We start from the raw sequence: 17,152 nt of genomic DNA on the forward strand, positions 1-17,152 counted from the left end.
TTGTTATAACTGATTATGTCAACATCCATGGATTGTTATCGCCCGAAGTCCACGGTTTATGTCAGGGCTCACTCTGAGCTGTACTGTCTCTGGTTTTTGACAAACGCATAAGGACATGTATCCACCACTACAGTTTCATAGAAAATAGTTTCACCCCCCTAAAAATGTCCTGCGCTTCACCTTTTCGCCCCCCTCCCCGGGAGCCCCTGAAAACTGCCTATCTTTTTTTACGGTCTCTACGGTCTCTACAGCCTTCACCAGAATGTCACCTAGTCGGAATCATTTCAGATGCAGCCTTTTCAGATGAGTTTCTTTCACGTAGCAGTATGTACATGAGGTGTCTTTGTGTGTGTGTGGCCTGATAGTTCTTTTTTTTTTTTTTTTAATCACGGAATAATATTCCATCGTGCACATTACCACAGCTTTTTTTTTTTTTTAATTTTTTTTTTTTTCCAACGTTTATTTATTTTTGGGACAGAGAGAGACAGAGCATGAACGGGGGAGGGGCAGAGAGAGAGGGAGACGCAGAATCGGAAACAGGCTCCAGGCTCTGAGCCTGAATCAGCCCAGAGCCTGACGTGGGGCTCGAACTCACGGACCGTGAGATCGTGACCTGGCTGAAGTCGGACGCTTAACCGACTGCGCCACCCAGGCGCCCCTCCACAGCTTTTATCCATTCCTCGATTGAAGGACATCTTGGTGGCTTCCAACTTTTGGCAGTTATGAAATAAAGCTGCTATAAATTCATATGCTCAGGTTTTGGGGGGGGGGAGGATATGTTTTCAGCTCATGTGGGTAAATACCCAGGAACACGATTACTGGATGATATGATAAACCTATTCTAGCTTCATGACAAATTGCCAACCTTCTAAAAAGTTGCCAAACCATCTTCCCAAGTGGCAGGACCATTTTGCATTCCCCCCAGCAATGAATGAGAATTCCTCTGCATCTTCTCTAGCATTTGGTGTTGTCAGTGTTTGGGATTTTAGCCATTCTAATAATTACGGAGGGCTACCTCACTGCTGTTCTAATTTCCCATTCCCTAATGACATAAGGTGTTGAGCATATTTTCATATGCTAATCTGTCAGCTCTTATGTGTCCTCGGGTGAGATCTTTTTAAGTCACTGTTGGGATGGTAGGTCCACCCCTATTCTGCCACTCACCACAGATAGATAAGACACCTTCCTCCAGGGGAGCTCTTGTTCACTGAGCTGCACACATACGAGGCAGGTTCTGCAAAGAAGGAAATAGCAGCACTGAAGTCTCCAGAAAAAAGGCTCAAGTTAAGGTATGTATTAATAAACATCCCTGGGGAAGAAGGATATTAGGCAAGGACTGTTTTATGTCCTCAGGAGAAAAGGAAAGGGAGGGCCAAGCTTTCAGAAGTTGGGCACGAGAGGTGAGTCATTTTTTCATCGTTGCATGTCCTGAGTCCGCAAACCTGCAGATGTCTTAGCGGCTGGCCCTGGCTCTGACTGAGGGAAGCAAGCCGTGCCATTTTCTCTGCAGGACAGTTGGAGGGAGTCAAAAGAGTGGGAAGGTAGATAAGAAAATACCTCTTACCACCAGGCACCTGGGAGGAGGCTATAATTTTGCTGGCTACAAGGCTTCTGTCAGACAACCATCACTCGGGTACAAAATAGTCTAGAACTTGGAAGTCAGGTGGCCTGAACTCTAAAAGACTGGAGTGGTTTTACTCTCCCCACAAAATAGACATGGAAGAGATGAAGGGTTTGGAGGAGATGCATTTTTGAGGCCTGGCTCTACGGTCTTCCTCTCTGTGACGTTAGTCAATGGACTGACGCTCTCTGAGATTCAGGTACAACCCGAACTCCGGAAACAGAAAGGAGGCCTGAGTGCCTGTTTCACAGGGATTCGAGAGAAATAAATGAAGTCATGCGTCTGAAACGCCTGGCCCCCTGTGATAAATGGTGGACATTCTTAAAACTTCGCTTGGATTTTACCGATGAGAGAGCGTGGGGGAAGTGTGGATTGGGGGGTCAGCAGGAAGGACCTGGGGAAGGAATGAGTCGAGGCCCCCTCTTACTCTAGGATATTCAGAGAGCAGAACAGAAGGATGGCAAACTGAAAAAATAATTTTTTTTTAAGTAACTGCAAGACAAGTAGGAAGGAAGATGTAGGAGGAGAGACTGTTACTTTGAGAGATACTAGCCACAACAAAAAAGGCCCACCCTCATACTTCAGAAAGTATTTTTTAAATTTATTTGGGGGTATATACTTAAATGAAATTAATATCTTTAAAAATGGCTACCTTGGTTAGCATTTCAAATTACAGAAAGGTGGCCTAGTGGACCGGGGGGGTCTGAATGTTCCGCAGCCAAACACCTTGGAAAGATAATGTCTAAATTGAGAGTTCCTTGAATGTACCTATCAGGCTGAGAATTATCATGTTTTCATTGTTGGGTCTTCCCTCGCATAAACAGAGCATACGTGTCCCTTTTAATCATGTCTTCAACAGGTCTTACCCTTCAACAAAATTTTACAATATTTTACATAACTGAATTGCAGTTTTTATCACATTTATTCTTAGAAATCTTAGTAATTTCTGTGGCTGGTATGGTTTCAATGATCTTTTTCTGTTGAACTTTTAAATTTTTTTTTTTCAACGTTTATTTATTTTTGGGACAGAGAGAGACAGAGCATGAACGGGCGAGGGGCAGAGAGAGAGGGAGACACAGAATCGGAAACAGGCTCCAGGCTCTGAGCCATCAGCCCAGAGCCCGACGCGGGGCTCGAACTCACGGACCGCGAGATCGTGACCTGGCTGAAGTCGGACGCTTAACCGACTGCGCCACCCAGGCGCCCCAACTGTTGAACTTTTAAAATAGTTACGTATGGTGCTTATAAAAGCAGTAAACAGAAGGAACTGAACTTTTTAGAATAGCGTGCCTACCTTTCTAGAACAACAGAGCTGGGAAAGAAAAGCAAGATAGGTAATGAGAGACAGGACACCATTCGTGTAAGTGAACAGGGAGCACAAAGCAATATTATATATTATTTATGGGTGCATTTAAGTCTGTAAAAGCACAGGGGGAAACTATTCAGAATGAACCATAACATACTGGTTTCAGGAATTGCCCCCAGGGTGTGGGGACTCGTTGTGCAGTTAAAGGGAGCTTTAGTTTCATCTCTGTTGCATTAGGCAGGCAGCCTGGAAGGGAGGGAGGAAGGAAGGAAGGAAGGAAGGAAGGAAGGAAGGAAGGAAGGAGAAAGAAAAAAAAAAGAACCAAAAGGAAACCTGGCAATATGTTAGCAATTGCTCATTCTGGGTGGCGGCACGATAGGTACTTAAATTTTCTTCATAAAATTTGGCATTTCTGAGCCCAGCTAATCCCCACCCCCGTATTGGTCAGCTGAGGCAGTTTTCAATTTTTAAAACATGTTAATAGACCTTATTTTTTTAGAGAAGCTTTAGGTTTACAGAAAATTTGGACAGAAAATATTGACAGCTCCCAAGTCGTTTTGGCCTGCCGTAACAATATAGCACAGGCTGGGGTGGCTCGAATGGCAGAAATTTATTTCCTCACTGTTCTGGAGGACCGAAGTCTAAGGTCAAGGTGCTGACATATTGAGTTCCTGGTAAAAGCCCCTTCCTGGCTTGCAAACAGCCAACCTTCTGTGTGTCCTCATGCATGACCTTTTCCCTGGGCATGAACTGAGGAAGAGAGAGGTCTTTCTTCCTCTTCTTATAAGGTCACCAGTGCAAACAGATCAGGACCCGGCCCTTACAACATCATTTAACCTTACTTACCTCCTGAAGCCCTGTCTCCAAATATCATCACAGAGGGAATTAGGGCTTCAACATACAGGGATACAATTCAGCCCTTAACATCCTGCCCTCTGGCTTCCCAAAATTCATGTCCTTCTCACGCACAGAATACAGCCACTCCACTCCAACAGCTCCCAAAGCCTTACCCCATTCCAGCCTCATTTCTAGATCTAAAGTCTTACCTGGATATCATCCAGATCAGGTATGGGAGAGACGTGGGGTGTGATTCATCCTGAGACAAAATTCCTGTCCCGCTGTGAACCTATGAAACCAGACAAGTTATGCGCTTCTAAAAGGCAGCGGTGGGACAGGCCTAGGACAGACGGTCCCATTCCGCAGGGAACAAATCAGAAAGAAGAGCGCGATGGTGGGTCCCAGGCAAGCCCAAAAGTTGTAAGGCTCAAGAATAATCTCCTTTGGGCGCTCTGCCCTCCCCGCCCACCAGGTGGCAGCATCATCTCAGGGCCCCAGGCTGTGGCCTCACCCCCACCCATGGCACTGGGCGGGGTTGGCCTCCAAACAGCCCTGGCCCTCCATCAGGGCAGGTGGCCTGATGACTTCTCCATCTTCAGGGACGTCCCTCCCTTTCCTTGAAGGATAAAATGTACTCGCAGGCACATGGCTCTCTTGTCCTATCTCGTAGAATCTTAGAAGTCCAAGGGGGTTGGTTTTCTTTTGTTCTGTCTCTGCAGCTTTTGTCCAAACTAGCAGGGTCTCTACCCCTGGCTGCTGGTGAAACGACTGGTTGACTCCGCCGGTGATCTCTGTGTGGGGTGATTGCCCAGCCACACCTGAGGCTCTCCAGAAACAATTCCTCATTTTTGCCCTATGGACGGGCTGAGAGTTTTCCAAATCTTCAGGCTCTCATTCTTCTTTAACAACTCCTTCAGCTCACCTCTCTCCCCTACCATTTTACTGGAAGCTGCACAGAGAGTCCAGGCTGCCCCCAGCCAAACATCCAGTCTTATTGTTCGCAAGTTCTACCATCCACAAGAGCCAACTTCTACCCATTTTCTGTTCACGATGATACATGTGTTCTCTGAGGTGAGGGAAGCTCTCTCTCCAGCCTCCTCCCTTCCTGCTGAGCCCTCGGCATGATCACCTTTACTATCCGAATTTCCACCAACAGTCCGCTCAAGGCAGCCTTGGCTTTTTCTAGCATGTGCCTCAGGACGCCTGCCTTCCACGCACTTCCAAAGCTTAAACAACAGAAATTACTCTCGTCATGGTCCCGGAGGCGAGAGGTCCAAGATCAGGGTTGGTTGCCGGGAGACCTCTCTTCCTGGCTCGCAACCAGCCAGCTTCTTGCTGTGCCCTCACATGGTCTTTTCCCCGTGCACGAAGAGAGAGAAAGAGAGAGATGGCTTGAGTGCCTGGGTGCCTCTTCTTCGTATAAGGACACCAGGCCTATGGATTAGGGCCCCACCTTTATGATATCGCTGAACTGTAATTATCGCCTTAATGGCTCATCTCCAAAGATGACATTGGTGGTGTCTTGGCCAGTTCGGGGCTATTATAACAGAAAACCATAGAGGGGTGGTTTATAAACAACAGGAATTTGTTTCTCACCATTCTAGAGGCTGGGAAATGCAAACTCAGGTGAGAACCCTCTTCCAGGCTGCGGACAGCCAACTCCTCCTTGTATCTCATGGCTGAGAGCAGAGAGAAGCAAGCGGGCTCGTGATTCTTAGAAGGGCATTCGTGCCATTCACCAGGGCTCTACCCTCACGACCTCATTTAATCCAGTTACTTCCCAAAGAACCCACTGCTTAATACCACCACGAGGTGGGGTAGGGCTTCAACGTATGCATTTGGGGAGGACACAAATGTTCAGTCCGTAACAGGACTTCGGGGCTTCAACATGTGAATGGGGCAGGGGTAGGGATGGTTACAATTCAGACAACATTTTTTAAATAAAAACACTTTTAAGGAACGAATCTCTCTTAGGTGCCTCTTTGACCTGGTCCTCCCGCCTCGATGGATTACACCCTGGAGCCCAACGTGACAACAGTAACTGACGACTACTACCCTGATATCTCGTCGAGCCCCTGCGACGGGGAACTTATCCAAAGAGATAACAAGTTGTTACTTGCCATCCTCTACTGTGTCTTGTTTGTATTCAGTCTTCTGGGGAACAGCCTGGTCATCCTGGTCCTCGTCGCCTGCAAGAGGCTGAGGAGCATCACAGACATATACCTCTTGAACCTGGCCCTGTCGGACCTGCTTTTTGTCTTCTCCTTCCCCTTCCAGACCCACTATCAGCTGGACCAGTGGGTGTTTGGGACCGCAATGTGCAAGCTGGTCTCCGGTTTTTATTACATCGGTTTCTTCAGCAGCATGTTCTTCATCACCCTCATGAGTGTGGACAGGTACCTGGCAGTTGTCCACGCTGTGTATGCCATGACGGTGAGGACGGCCAGAATGGGCACAGCCCTGAGTCTGGTCATGTGGCTGATCGCCATCGTGGTCACCAGCCCGCTACTGGGATTGTACCAAGTGGCCTCCGAAGACGGCGTTCTACAGTGCTACTCGTCTTACGGTCAGCAGACTCTGAAGTGGAAGATCTTCATCTACTTTGAGATTAACATCTTAGGTCTGCTGGTCCCATTCACCATCCTTATCTTCTGCTACGTGAGCATCCTGCACCAACTGAAGAGTTGCCACAACCACAGCAAGACCAAGGCCATCAAGCTGGTGCTCATTGTCGTGGTCGCTTCTTTGCTCTTCTGGGTCCCGTTCAATGTGGTCCTCTTCCTCACGTCCCTGTTCAACATGAAGATCTTGGACGGATGTGTCCTGAGCCAGCGGCTCATTTACGCCACCCATGTCACAGAAACCATCTCCTTCACTCACTGCTGCGTGAACCCTGTGATCTACGCATTCATGGGCGAGAAGTTCAAGAAACACCTCTCAGAAATATTCCAGAAGAGCTGCGGCCACATCCTCCTCTACGCAGGAAGACAAATCCCCAGGGAGGGCTGGGACAGGTCCTCCTCCTCTTGCCAGAACCCCCTCCGATCCTCCAGCATAGACTACATTTTGTGAGGAGGGGGCCCGGAAGCAGGCCTCTGCCTTCCTCCCTGCTCTTCCTTTAGGGGACACAAGTGATTTCAAGCTAGAGTCTGGGGCTACGTGAAGGGAGACTCTGAGGACCGGGGTTACGGGGACGCCTGGGCGGCGCAGTAGGTTGAGCGTCTGGCTTCGACTCAGGTCATGGTCTCACGGTTTGTGAGTTCGAGCCCCGAGTCGGGCTCTGTGCTGACAGCTCGGAGCCCGGAGCCTGCTTCGGATTCTGTGTCTCCCTCTCTCTCTGCGCCTCCCCCACCCACACTCTGTCTCTTTCTCAAAAATAAATAAACATTAAAAAAATTTTTTTTAAGTATAATGTTAACTTTGGGATTTTTTTCTTAGTTTTTGTTGAGTCTGTATCATACATCCGTTTAAGTTTTAGCAAATGCTTTTTCTTATCTATTAAGGTGAACCTATAGTTTTCCTCTATTATTCTGCTAATTTGGTGAACTACATTGTTTGATTTGCTTATCTTAAATCAACCTGCATTTTACTTGGGAAAAATGACCTCTTGGTCATGATCCTTTTAATAAATAATTGGATTCTCAGGATTTTTGTATGTGTGTTCATAAGAAATATTGCCCTATAATTTTCCTTATAAAATGTCCTGGTCGTGGGGCACCTGGGTGGCTCGGTTGGTTGAGCCTCCAACTCTTGTTTTCAGCTCAGATCATTATCTCACAGTTTGTGAGATCGAGCCCTGAGTTGGGCTCTGTGCTGAGTGTGCAGCCTGCTTGGGATTCTCTCTCTCCCTCTCTGGCTACCCCTCCACTGCCGTGTGCATGCATTCTCTCAAAATAAAATAAAATAAAATAAAATAAAATAAAATAAAATATCCTGGTCTGATCTACAACAACATGGATGGACCTAGAGGTATTCTGCTAAGTGAAATAAGTCAGAGATAGGAAAACAAATACCATGTGATTTCACTCATATGTGGCATTTAAGAAACAGAACAAATGAACAAAGAAAAAAGACACAAACAAACAAACAAACAAACAAAACCAGATTCTTAAATACAGAGAACAAACCACTGGTGGTCAGAGGAGAGGTCGGTGGGTGAGTGGATGGGTGAAAGAAACAGATAAAGAGGATTAAGGGGTAAAAACCTCCAGTTGTGAAATCAACAAGTTCCGGAGATGAAAAGCACAGCTTAAGAAATACAGTCGGTAGCATTGTTTGGTGACAGGTCGTGACTACACTTTTCATGATGAGCACTGAGTAATGTATAGAACTCTTGAATCTGGTACGCTTGAATCTAATATGACACTGTATGTTAATTATGCTTTAATAAAAAAAAAATGTCCTGGTCAGATGTGGCCTCCAAAAGATGTGTGGGGAAGTGCTTTGTCCATTACTCTCTGAGTTTGTGTAAAATATTGGGCGTGATGTCCCCCTTCAAGGTTTGCTTGGCGAGGCCCATTTGTGAGATCGTCTGCAATTTCTCTGTAGGAAGATCTCACATGATGCGTTCGGTCTCTTTGGCAGGTAAAGTTTATTCAGATTTTCTGTTTTTGCTTGGTCTCAGTTCTGGAAAGTTGTGCTTTTTAAGGCATTTTCCCAGTTTAAATTGTCAAATTAGCATGTAGTTGTACCTAATATCTTCTTATAGTATTTTTAATACACGAGAATATGAAATAATGTCCTTTTCTTTTTTCTTTCCTATTATTGGCAGTTTGTATTTTCCCTCTTTTTTTTTTTTTTTTTCCTGATCAGTCTGATGAGGTTTATCAATTTTATCAATCTTTTCAAAAAGCCAGGTTTTGGCTTTGTTGATCTTCTGGTTTTGTGTTTACACTGATTTCTACTCTTAGCTTTATCTTACCTGCTTTCCTTAGGTTTGATTTCTATTTTATTCCAGCTTTTTGAAATGGAACTTAGATTACTGATTATCAATCTTTGTTCTTTTTTTTTTCTTTTTGAAAGAGAGAGAGAAGAGACAGCACAAGTGGGGGAGAGGGGCAGAGAGAGAGAGAGAGAGAGAGAGAGAGACTCTTAAGCAGGCTCCACACTAAGCACAGAGCCCGACTGAGCCAAAATCAAGACTTGGACACTTAACCGACTGGGCCACCCAGGTGCTCCAAACTTTGTTCAGTTTTGAAAGATGCCATTAAAGCTATAAAATTTCCTCTCAGCACCACTTACACTGCATCCCACACATTTTCATACAACAGATTTTCACTGATTTTCAACTTAAATTATTTTCCACTTTCCACTGTGAATTCCTTTTATCATGAGTTGTTCAGAAATTAATTTAGGATCCCCTGGGTGGCTCAGTCAGTTGAGCCTCCAACGCTTCATTTTGGCTCGGGTCATGATCTCATGGTTGGTGGGATAGAGCCCCACCCCCCATCAGGCTCCATGCTGTTAGCGAGGAGCCTGCTTGGGATTCTCCCTCTCCCTCTCTCTGCCCCTCTCCTACTCCCAAGTGCGCTCTCTCTCTCTCTCTCTCTCTCTCTCTCAAAATAAATACACAAACTTTAAAAAATTAATTGAAAATTTCCAAACATATAGGGATTTCTTTATGTTTTAGTTTCTAGTTTGACTCCAGAATACATAGGTGTACATTTGGGTTTTTGAAAATTTTATTATTTTCTTTATTTAAAAAAAAATTTTTTTTAACGTTTATTTATTTTTGAGACAGGCAGAGACAGAGCACGAATGGGGGAGGATCAGAGAGAGAGGGAGACACAGAATCCGAAACAGGCTCCAGGCTCCGAGCTGTCAGCACAGAGCCCGACGCGGGGCTCGAACTCACAAACCGCGAGATCGTGACCCGAGCTGAAGTCGGATGCTCAACCGACTGAGCCACCCGGGCGCGCTGACAGACAGCCTCCTAAGTCTGGGGAAAGGCCTGGTAATGATCTCCAATCCTCCTTGCCCTCCTGCGGGGTTGGGGGGGGCGGGGGGCTCTTTTGCCAGCAAGTAGATGGTAGTGCAGCATTTGAATTCATTCTCCACAACTCCTTCCCATTATTTCACTGTGCTCCTGGCTGCTTGTCCCTTCACTGCTCTGAGCATCAGTTTTCAAGTCTGTAAAATGAGAATAACACCAGCAGCCACATATCCTACTGTCCCAGAGGCCGGGAGCCAGAACCTACTGGGGACGGCACTCATGCTCCCCCCAGCGGTCAGTTTGAGCTGAGGTTTCCCCAGTGGGTTGAAGGAGCACAAATGGAAAAGGGTAGAAGCTTAGAAGGGACGGAGGACATCACTGGAAGACATCTGGTGGTTGTTGTTCACGTTTATTCATTTTTGAGCTAGAGAGCGTGAGCAGGGGAGGGGCGGAGGCAGAGGGAGACAGAGGATCCTAAGCAGGCTCTCCACGCGGACAGCAGCGAGCCTGATGCGGGGCTCCAACTCGGGAAACGCAAGATCACGACCTGAGCTGAAGTCAGACGCTCAACGGACTGAGCCACCCGGGTGGCCCTGGGAGACTTCTGATTTTATACATCTAACCTGTCGTGAGAAATCCTGCTCTGAGATTCGCAGCGCAACTGCAGGTGTTGGATGAGTGGCTGGAGGCTTCACCCAATCTGATGAAGTCATCAGATGATGAAGTCATCAGAAGTCATCGCTCGGATGAAGTCTTCGAGACCCTCCCCATTTCCCTTGGAGATGACACCGTAGAGGAAAATCCCACCTAAATCTCAGACCTTGGCAGTCAGAGGAGGGGCCGGGTTTGCTTATCTTACGGGAAGGATTTTCATCGGCTAATCCCCGGAGCGGCCCCAAATCAGTGCATTGCCCATTAGTGTGTGTTACTCGGTCGATAGAAAGCGTGGCATCCCGAATTCGTGGGCGGTCCGCTCCTCACGCAGCTAACCTCTTCTCCTCCCTGGAAGCGGCTCCCCTCCCTCAGAGGTGTGTGGGGCCATTCCAAGAGGTGCAGGTGGGAAGCTAGGGCAGTGGGGTATCCTGAGGACCCCCCTCTGGGTCAGGTGCCTTCTGCCCTGGAGACACGCACCACCCCGAGGGTCAGTCTCCGGCCTGAGGTCCCCTCCCTGTCTCAGCTCTCCTGTCTCGTCCAAATGGTGGAAGACTCCCACCTCTTTCCCCGGGGTCACACAGGGGGAGACCCCGGCTTGGAGGATGGCAACTTTCCCAGTGACTCAGAGAAGTGCGTCTGCCTGTGAGAGCCCGGGATCCTCCTGGAGGGCCCATCTGGGTGAGGCCGGGGGACCCTCCCAGCCGGCAGCTCGAATGGGCTTTTTCTTGGCCGAAGAGGAGGGAGGGCGCCCGAGGCCAGCTGGTGAGTCCGTGGCTGCTCCCAGCAGGTCCTCGGTGACTGCTGCCCAGAGGAACATAAACGCCATTCTACGGACTCCCCGGAGAAGAGTGACTCCACCTGCCCCCTCAGCGACCCACCCTATTTAGGGACCTCATCTCTGATCCCCGAGCCTCCTAAAGAGCAGTGGAAACTGCAGCGGATTTTAAAAGTGATAAGGACGAAAAGTCCGCATCTTCAGTCCTCGCGCGTGCCAGACCCGGTACCGGGAGTTTGGTTGCATTAATTGCTCACGAAAACTCTTAGGAGGAGATACTGCATTTTCCCCATCTTACAGGTGAAGACGCAGACGCCCCAGGTGGTCACGTGCCTGAGGGCACGTGGCTACAAGTGTGGGATTCGGAGTCGGGGCTCTCCCCCAGGAGAGAAAGCCGGATTCAGCAGAATTTGAGTTGAGGCTGGCGGTGGAGTGAAACCCCGGGTGACTATTTCTTTCCTTTTCTCCCCTCATCTGGCCCCACAGGATATCCATAGTGGATTATCTGGGCACTATGATAGACGCCACTGTTTTTTGTTTGTTTGGGGGAGAGAGAGAGAGAGAGAGAGAGAGAGAGAGAGAGAGAGAGAGAATGGAGAGAGGAGAGACAGCACAAGCAGGGAGGGGCAGAGAGAGAGAAAGGGAGAGAGAGAATCCCAAGCAGGCTTCGTACTATCAGCGAGGAGCCCGACGCAGGGCTCCAACTCACGAACTGTGAGATCATGACCTGACCCCAACCAAGAGTCTGACACTTAACCCACCCTGGCGCCACTGTTTTTCATGACGACACACGACAGTGTCGATGTGGTCTTTACAGGAACCATGAGCATCACCTTCAAGAGGTCTGTGTCCTTGCCTGGGTCCAAGTGAGGAGGGAGCGGGTGTGGAGTTATTCCATGGGTTATGACGGAAAATAGGGGCTCGTGTAGCCATCCCGATTGCAAAGAGGACCTTCTACTTTTTTTTTAATGTGTATTTATTTTTAAGAAAGGGAGAGACAGAGTAGGAATGGGGAAGGAGCAGAGAGAGAGGGAGACACGGAATCCGAAGCAGTCTCTAGGCTCCGAGCTGTCAGCACAGAGCCCGACGCGGGGCTCGAACCCATGGACCGTGAGATCATGACCTGAGCCGAAGTCAGGCGCTTGACTGACTGAGCCACCCAGGCGCCCCAGGACTTTCTACTTTTGCTCTTCTCATGGGCCAATCTCAGATGTTCCTTTTTCATCCAAGGACAAGGTGACAAGCTTGAAGATGGGTTATGGGTTCAAACATAAACAATCTACGTGGGATGCTGATGAGCTATGTTCGGCCACCCCTGACTTAGGGAACACCAGCCAACGTGCCTGTAACGACCTAAGTCTGCAAACAATTACTGGGCCCCCACTGAAATGATAATTGCCTACGTTTAATTAGCCTCTTACTTACCACTTACATACACGTGATTTCATTTGATCTTTGCTGCAGTCCTGGGAGGTAGGTACTTTTATCTCCAATTTGAGAAACGGGGAAGCTGCGGTGAATACACAGCTAGCAGGTGACACAGCCAGGATCGGATGCCGGTGGCCTGGCCTGCTCCCATGGGCCACCCTCTCTGAATACTAGCACTCTCCCTCCGTGGGGTCTCAAGGACACACGGGGAGGAGGAGGACACAGTCTCTGTCCTGCAAGGAGGGGAAGCCAGGTGTATTGGTCAGAGTTCTCCAGAGAAACGTGTATTTACGTGGATATACACACATATAAAATACTATATTAATATAGTAATCAACGTAGCTATTATATATATGTAATATCAATGCATAGATAGATGGATAGAATAGATTTATTTCAAGGAATCGGCTTAAGCAATGGTGATGCTGGCAAGTCCCAAATCCACGGGGCAGACCATCAAGGCTGGGAACTTTGGGGAGGAACTAAAGCTATCGTCCTGGGGCAGGATTGCTTCGTCCTCAGGGCAGCCTTGGTTCTGTTCTCAAGGCTTCCAGCTGATTACATCAGGCCCACTCGGATCATTGAAGATAACCTCCTTTGCTTACAGTGCACTGATCGTAGGTGTGATGAACATTTACCTGCCCAGAAACTCCTAGAATAGTGAGGACTGAATAACTGGGAATTATAACCCTAGTCAAGTTGACCCGTAAAACTCACCATCTCACAGGGAATACTTGTTTACTGACAGGCCCGTCCTGCCAAAGACGGAGATAACTCGCCACGCATGGGTAGGGCCACTCGACAGTTCACAAAGTGTGGGTGGGTCCCACTCACCCCTGTGGGCAATTCAGGCTGGGCAGGGACCGGGAGAAAACAGGTGCTTGTGTTTGTGAACTTGTAGCCACAATGTAGTTTCTGTTTCCTCCCTGGGAAGATGGCAGGAAAGCAAGAGGGGCTTGATGGGTGCAGAAGACGGGGAAATGGTTCGTGGCAATGTTGAGGGAGAGGTTTGTGGCTCCCACGGGATGGTTAAACACGGAATGCCACAGAGCCTGGGTTTGCTTTATAGCTTCTTTCTTCCGTTGCCCCTGATATCTCGGGCCTTGGAGTAGAATCCCAGGACTCCCACTCTGCAGGGGCACTCCATGCACACACACACACACACACACACACACAGCCTACTGTTTCACTGCTTTCTCGGAGACCAGCCCATGAATAGCGGTACCGCATTGCTCTGTCTCCTAGCCCGGTCATCCTCCGCTCAGTGGTGAGGCTGCAGGTGATGAGGGAAACAAAGGCCCAAAAACTGTGGCTTAAATTAAGTCCCTTTATAGTTTGCAGCCCACTGAAAGATGCCAGAGACCCACAGCGCGTGACCTCCTCAAGAAGTCTATGGCTGCCTTAATGCCTTAATGTTTCCACGTCATTAAAAACTAAGGGCAACTTTATCTTAACAATGGCTAAATCTTCGGGGTCCTGGAGATCCTGCTATCAGCATCCAGAAGTCCTTGGAAACCAACTCTATGTCTGTCCCCCTGCCCTCCACAGACTTACAAGCATGTAATCAGTCACTCCTCACAACCCCAGCACCGCTCTTTCTGCCCACGGGTCCTGTCTCCGGGCCTAAATAAAATCACCTTTTTGCACCAACGACGTCTCAAGAATTCTTTCTTGGGGCGCCTGGGTGGCTCAGTCGGTTGAGCGTCCGACTTCGGCTCGGGTCATGATCTCACGGTCCGTGAGTTCGAGCCCCGCGTCGGGCTCTGTGCTGACAGCTCGGAGCCTGGAGCCCGCTTCGGATTCTGTGTCCCCCTCTCTTTCCGCCCCTGTCCCGCTCATGCTCTGCGTCTCTCTGTCTCAGAAATAAATAAACATTAAAAAAGTTCTTTTTAAGAATTCTTTCATAGCCATTTGCTCACAAACCCCAGTTCATAATTTTATCACTGGCACGGGAGGAAGAAAGGTATTTCTCTCTTGGCGAAGCCCGAGACAGCAACAGGACCATTCTCTTTGCCAGAGCTCCTGGGAAAGCCATTAGAATCTTTTTCTCCCCCTGTGGGTTTGTGCCCATCTTCAAGACCAGGCACAGAGGAGGATTTCCGCCACTGCTGAGGGCAGCCCCGGGCCCTTGGAGATTCTGAAGAATGTTCTTTCAGACTGTTTGGGATGGGAGGGGACGTTCAAATGGAGAGGAGCCTCCACGGGCTATGCCATGGAACCATCGTAACACCCGTTCACCTCTCTGGGAGGCCACTGGCTGTAAAGAGGCTCAAGAAGATGGAAGGGGATGTGAAGAACAAAGGCAAAAACACGGAGATGTCATTACATTTCCTTATAACCTGCAACCCACTGGCAAACAGCCGAGGCAGGCATGTCTCTCCAGGAACCCCTCACTGTTTGACTGGTAATGCTTTGCGAGGGGGAAGAACAGCCTTGGCTCGAGGCTGACTGGGCCTCCAGGACCCCCTAGGTCTTCTGTAGCTTATGAAAAGCCTGTCTGGAAACTTCCCCTTGTCTGTGCGTCCCCCAACTCTCAAGTCTATAGTCAACTCTTCTTCGTGATCCCAGCGCCGCTCTTTCTGCCCACCAGTCCTGTCCCCGGGCTTTAGTAAAACCATCTTTTCTCACCGAAGGCGTCTCAAGAAGTATGTGGAATTGAAGACACACAACATAGGGAAAGGGAAGGAAAGATACGATAAAAAACGGAGAGGGAGACAAACCCTAAGAGACTCTTAGATACAGAGAACAAACTGAGGGCTGCTGGAGGGGAGGGGGGTGGGGGGGGAGCCCCAGATCGGGGGAGGGGGGTGGGGGGGGGGGCACTTGCTGGGATGAGCGCTCCGTGTTGTAAGTCAGAGATGAATCACTAAATTCTACTCCTGAAACCAGTAACACACTGTATGTGAACTAACTTGAATTTAAAGAAATTTATTTAAAAAAAAAAAAAAGAATTCTTTCTTGACTGTGGGCTCCTAACCTCAATATTTTCCACATCAGAGGGGAGGGGACTGTGGCCTGCCACGTGCATCATGTCTCCCCTCTTGACCCCCTCCCGGCTTCCAAGGGCAAAAGGGGGCCGGTTGCCTTGACGACAGTAAAGGGAATCTAGACATTTCCAGGAACAGCTCTGGCTCCAGGCAGACAGGAAAAGTCTCCCTGGGCTGGTTTTCCCGGAAGCATGGGGGACAACTCACTGTGGACTCTTCACCCTTCCAGCGACCCTGTCCCCAAGGAAGTGACACAGGTGCATGGCCCTGGAAGGCCCTGGAAGGCAGGGAACCAAAGCTGCCTTGGGAGCAGATTCTGCCTCTCCCACCCAGTTTCGCATGCTTATGCCAGGTTGCCAGCCTTTTCCTTCTTGGATGGTGGAAACTCCAGATGTCAATAAAACTTGTGAATAAAACTTTAAGAGGGTGTTATGTAACCTGGATAGAGAGTGACTACAGTCGCCGGGATGGGAAAACATCATGAAATCTTTTTCTTTTTTTAAATTTTTTTTAAAAAGTGTTTTTATTTATTTCTGAGACAGAGAGACACAGAGCATGAGCAGGGGAGGAGCAGAGACGGAGGGAGACACAGAATCCGAAGCAGGCTCCAGGCTCCGAGCCGTCAGCCCAGAGCCCGACGCGGGGCTCGAACTCACGGACCGTGAGATCATGACCCGAGCCGAAGTCGGCCGCTCAACCGACTGAGCCACCCAGGTGCCCCAAGCATCATGAAATCTTAACACCCAACTCAGCAAAAGGGGCCAGATGGGGTTTGGGAGACTTACTGTGTAACTGGGGGATGTTAGGTCATAGAAGCAAAAATCACCTTCCGCCGACTGCAAACAAGTCAGGAAAGCTATGCCTGATGTTAATGGCCTTGTTTTTGGAATTTTTTTATTTTTTTATTTTTTGAGAGGGAGAGCACGAGCTGGGGAGAGGGGCCGAGGGAGAAAGAGAGAGAATCTTAAGCAGAATCCACACCTAGCGCAGAGACCGACGCGGGGCTTGATCTCAAGACCCTGGGATCATGACCTGAGCCGAAATCAAGAGTCGGACGCCCAAACACCTGAGCCACCCAGGCGCCCCAATGACCTTGTCTTGAACTCAGGTCACACACCATGTTTTCACCATATATTTTTCTTCTATTTTTTAACTCACTGCTCCAAGTTCTGCCATTAAGTATTGCTCCCAAACCCTCCTCATCTTCTAATGGGTAATGCTTCTTGCACATTATCTCATACATTTCCCAATCTCCAAGAACATGGGAGGGGGTTTGGAGGGGCTGGGGGGCGGGGCAGGACTCTGGGTTCCAGGGTTGGGAGTGTGGCGGGAACAGATACCGAGGAGGAAAAGCTGGAAGGCACGTACCACGCTTGAAAGCCAGCCCACTTCTTCTGAGCCCGGAACCAAGCCCACATACCTGCTGGTGGTAGGGCGGCCAGCGGGCAGGGGGCTTTCACTCTGGGCCCCCATTCCCAGAGTGGCCAAGAACAGTCTCTGAAATACGCCAATCCACTCTGTTTCTCAAAAGTAGAAACCCTTGCCCTCTGGGGGAAAATGTAGCTGTTGCTTTAAAAAGAAGTTTCAGGGGCACCTGGGTGCCCCAGGTAGC

The 17,152-nt window shown here is 48.8% G+C and overlaps 1 protein-coding gene across 1 annotated transcript; it reads left to right on the top strand.

Annotated features, from left to right (window-relative positions):
• Positions 1 to 1,193: 1,193 nt before the first annotated feature.
• CCR8 (C-C motif chemokine receptor 8) lies at positions 1,194 to 6,922 on the top strand. The gene is made up of 2 exons (XM_040479527.1): positions 1,194 to 1,289; positions 5,739 to 6,922. The coding sequence occupies exon 2, from the start codon at positions 5,769 to 5,771 to the stop codon at positions 6,834 to 6,836; it is 1,068 nt and encodes a 355-aa protein (XP_040335461.1). The 5' UTR covers positions 1,194 to 1,289; positions 5,739 to 5,768; the 3' UTR covers positions 6,837 to 6,922.
• The last annotated feature ends 10,230 nt before the right edge of the window (positions 6,923 to 17,152 follow it).

The sequence above is a fragment of the Herpailurus yagouaroundi genome, unplaced genomic scaffold (assembly GCF_014898765.1).
Source record: "Herpailurus yagouaroundi ecotype Mexico unplaced genomic scaffold, PumYag 159, whole genome shotgun sequence".
NCBI lineage: Eukaryota > Metazoa > Chordata > Mammalia > Carnivora > Felidae > Herpailurus > Herpailurus yagouaroundi.

Bases quoted from the DNA above. Each gene is read 5' to 3' on its own strand.
- CCR8 (XM_040479527.1), top strand. From the start codon at position 5,769: ATGGATTACACCCTGGAGCCCAACGTGACAACAGTAACTGACGACTAC.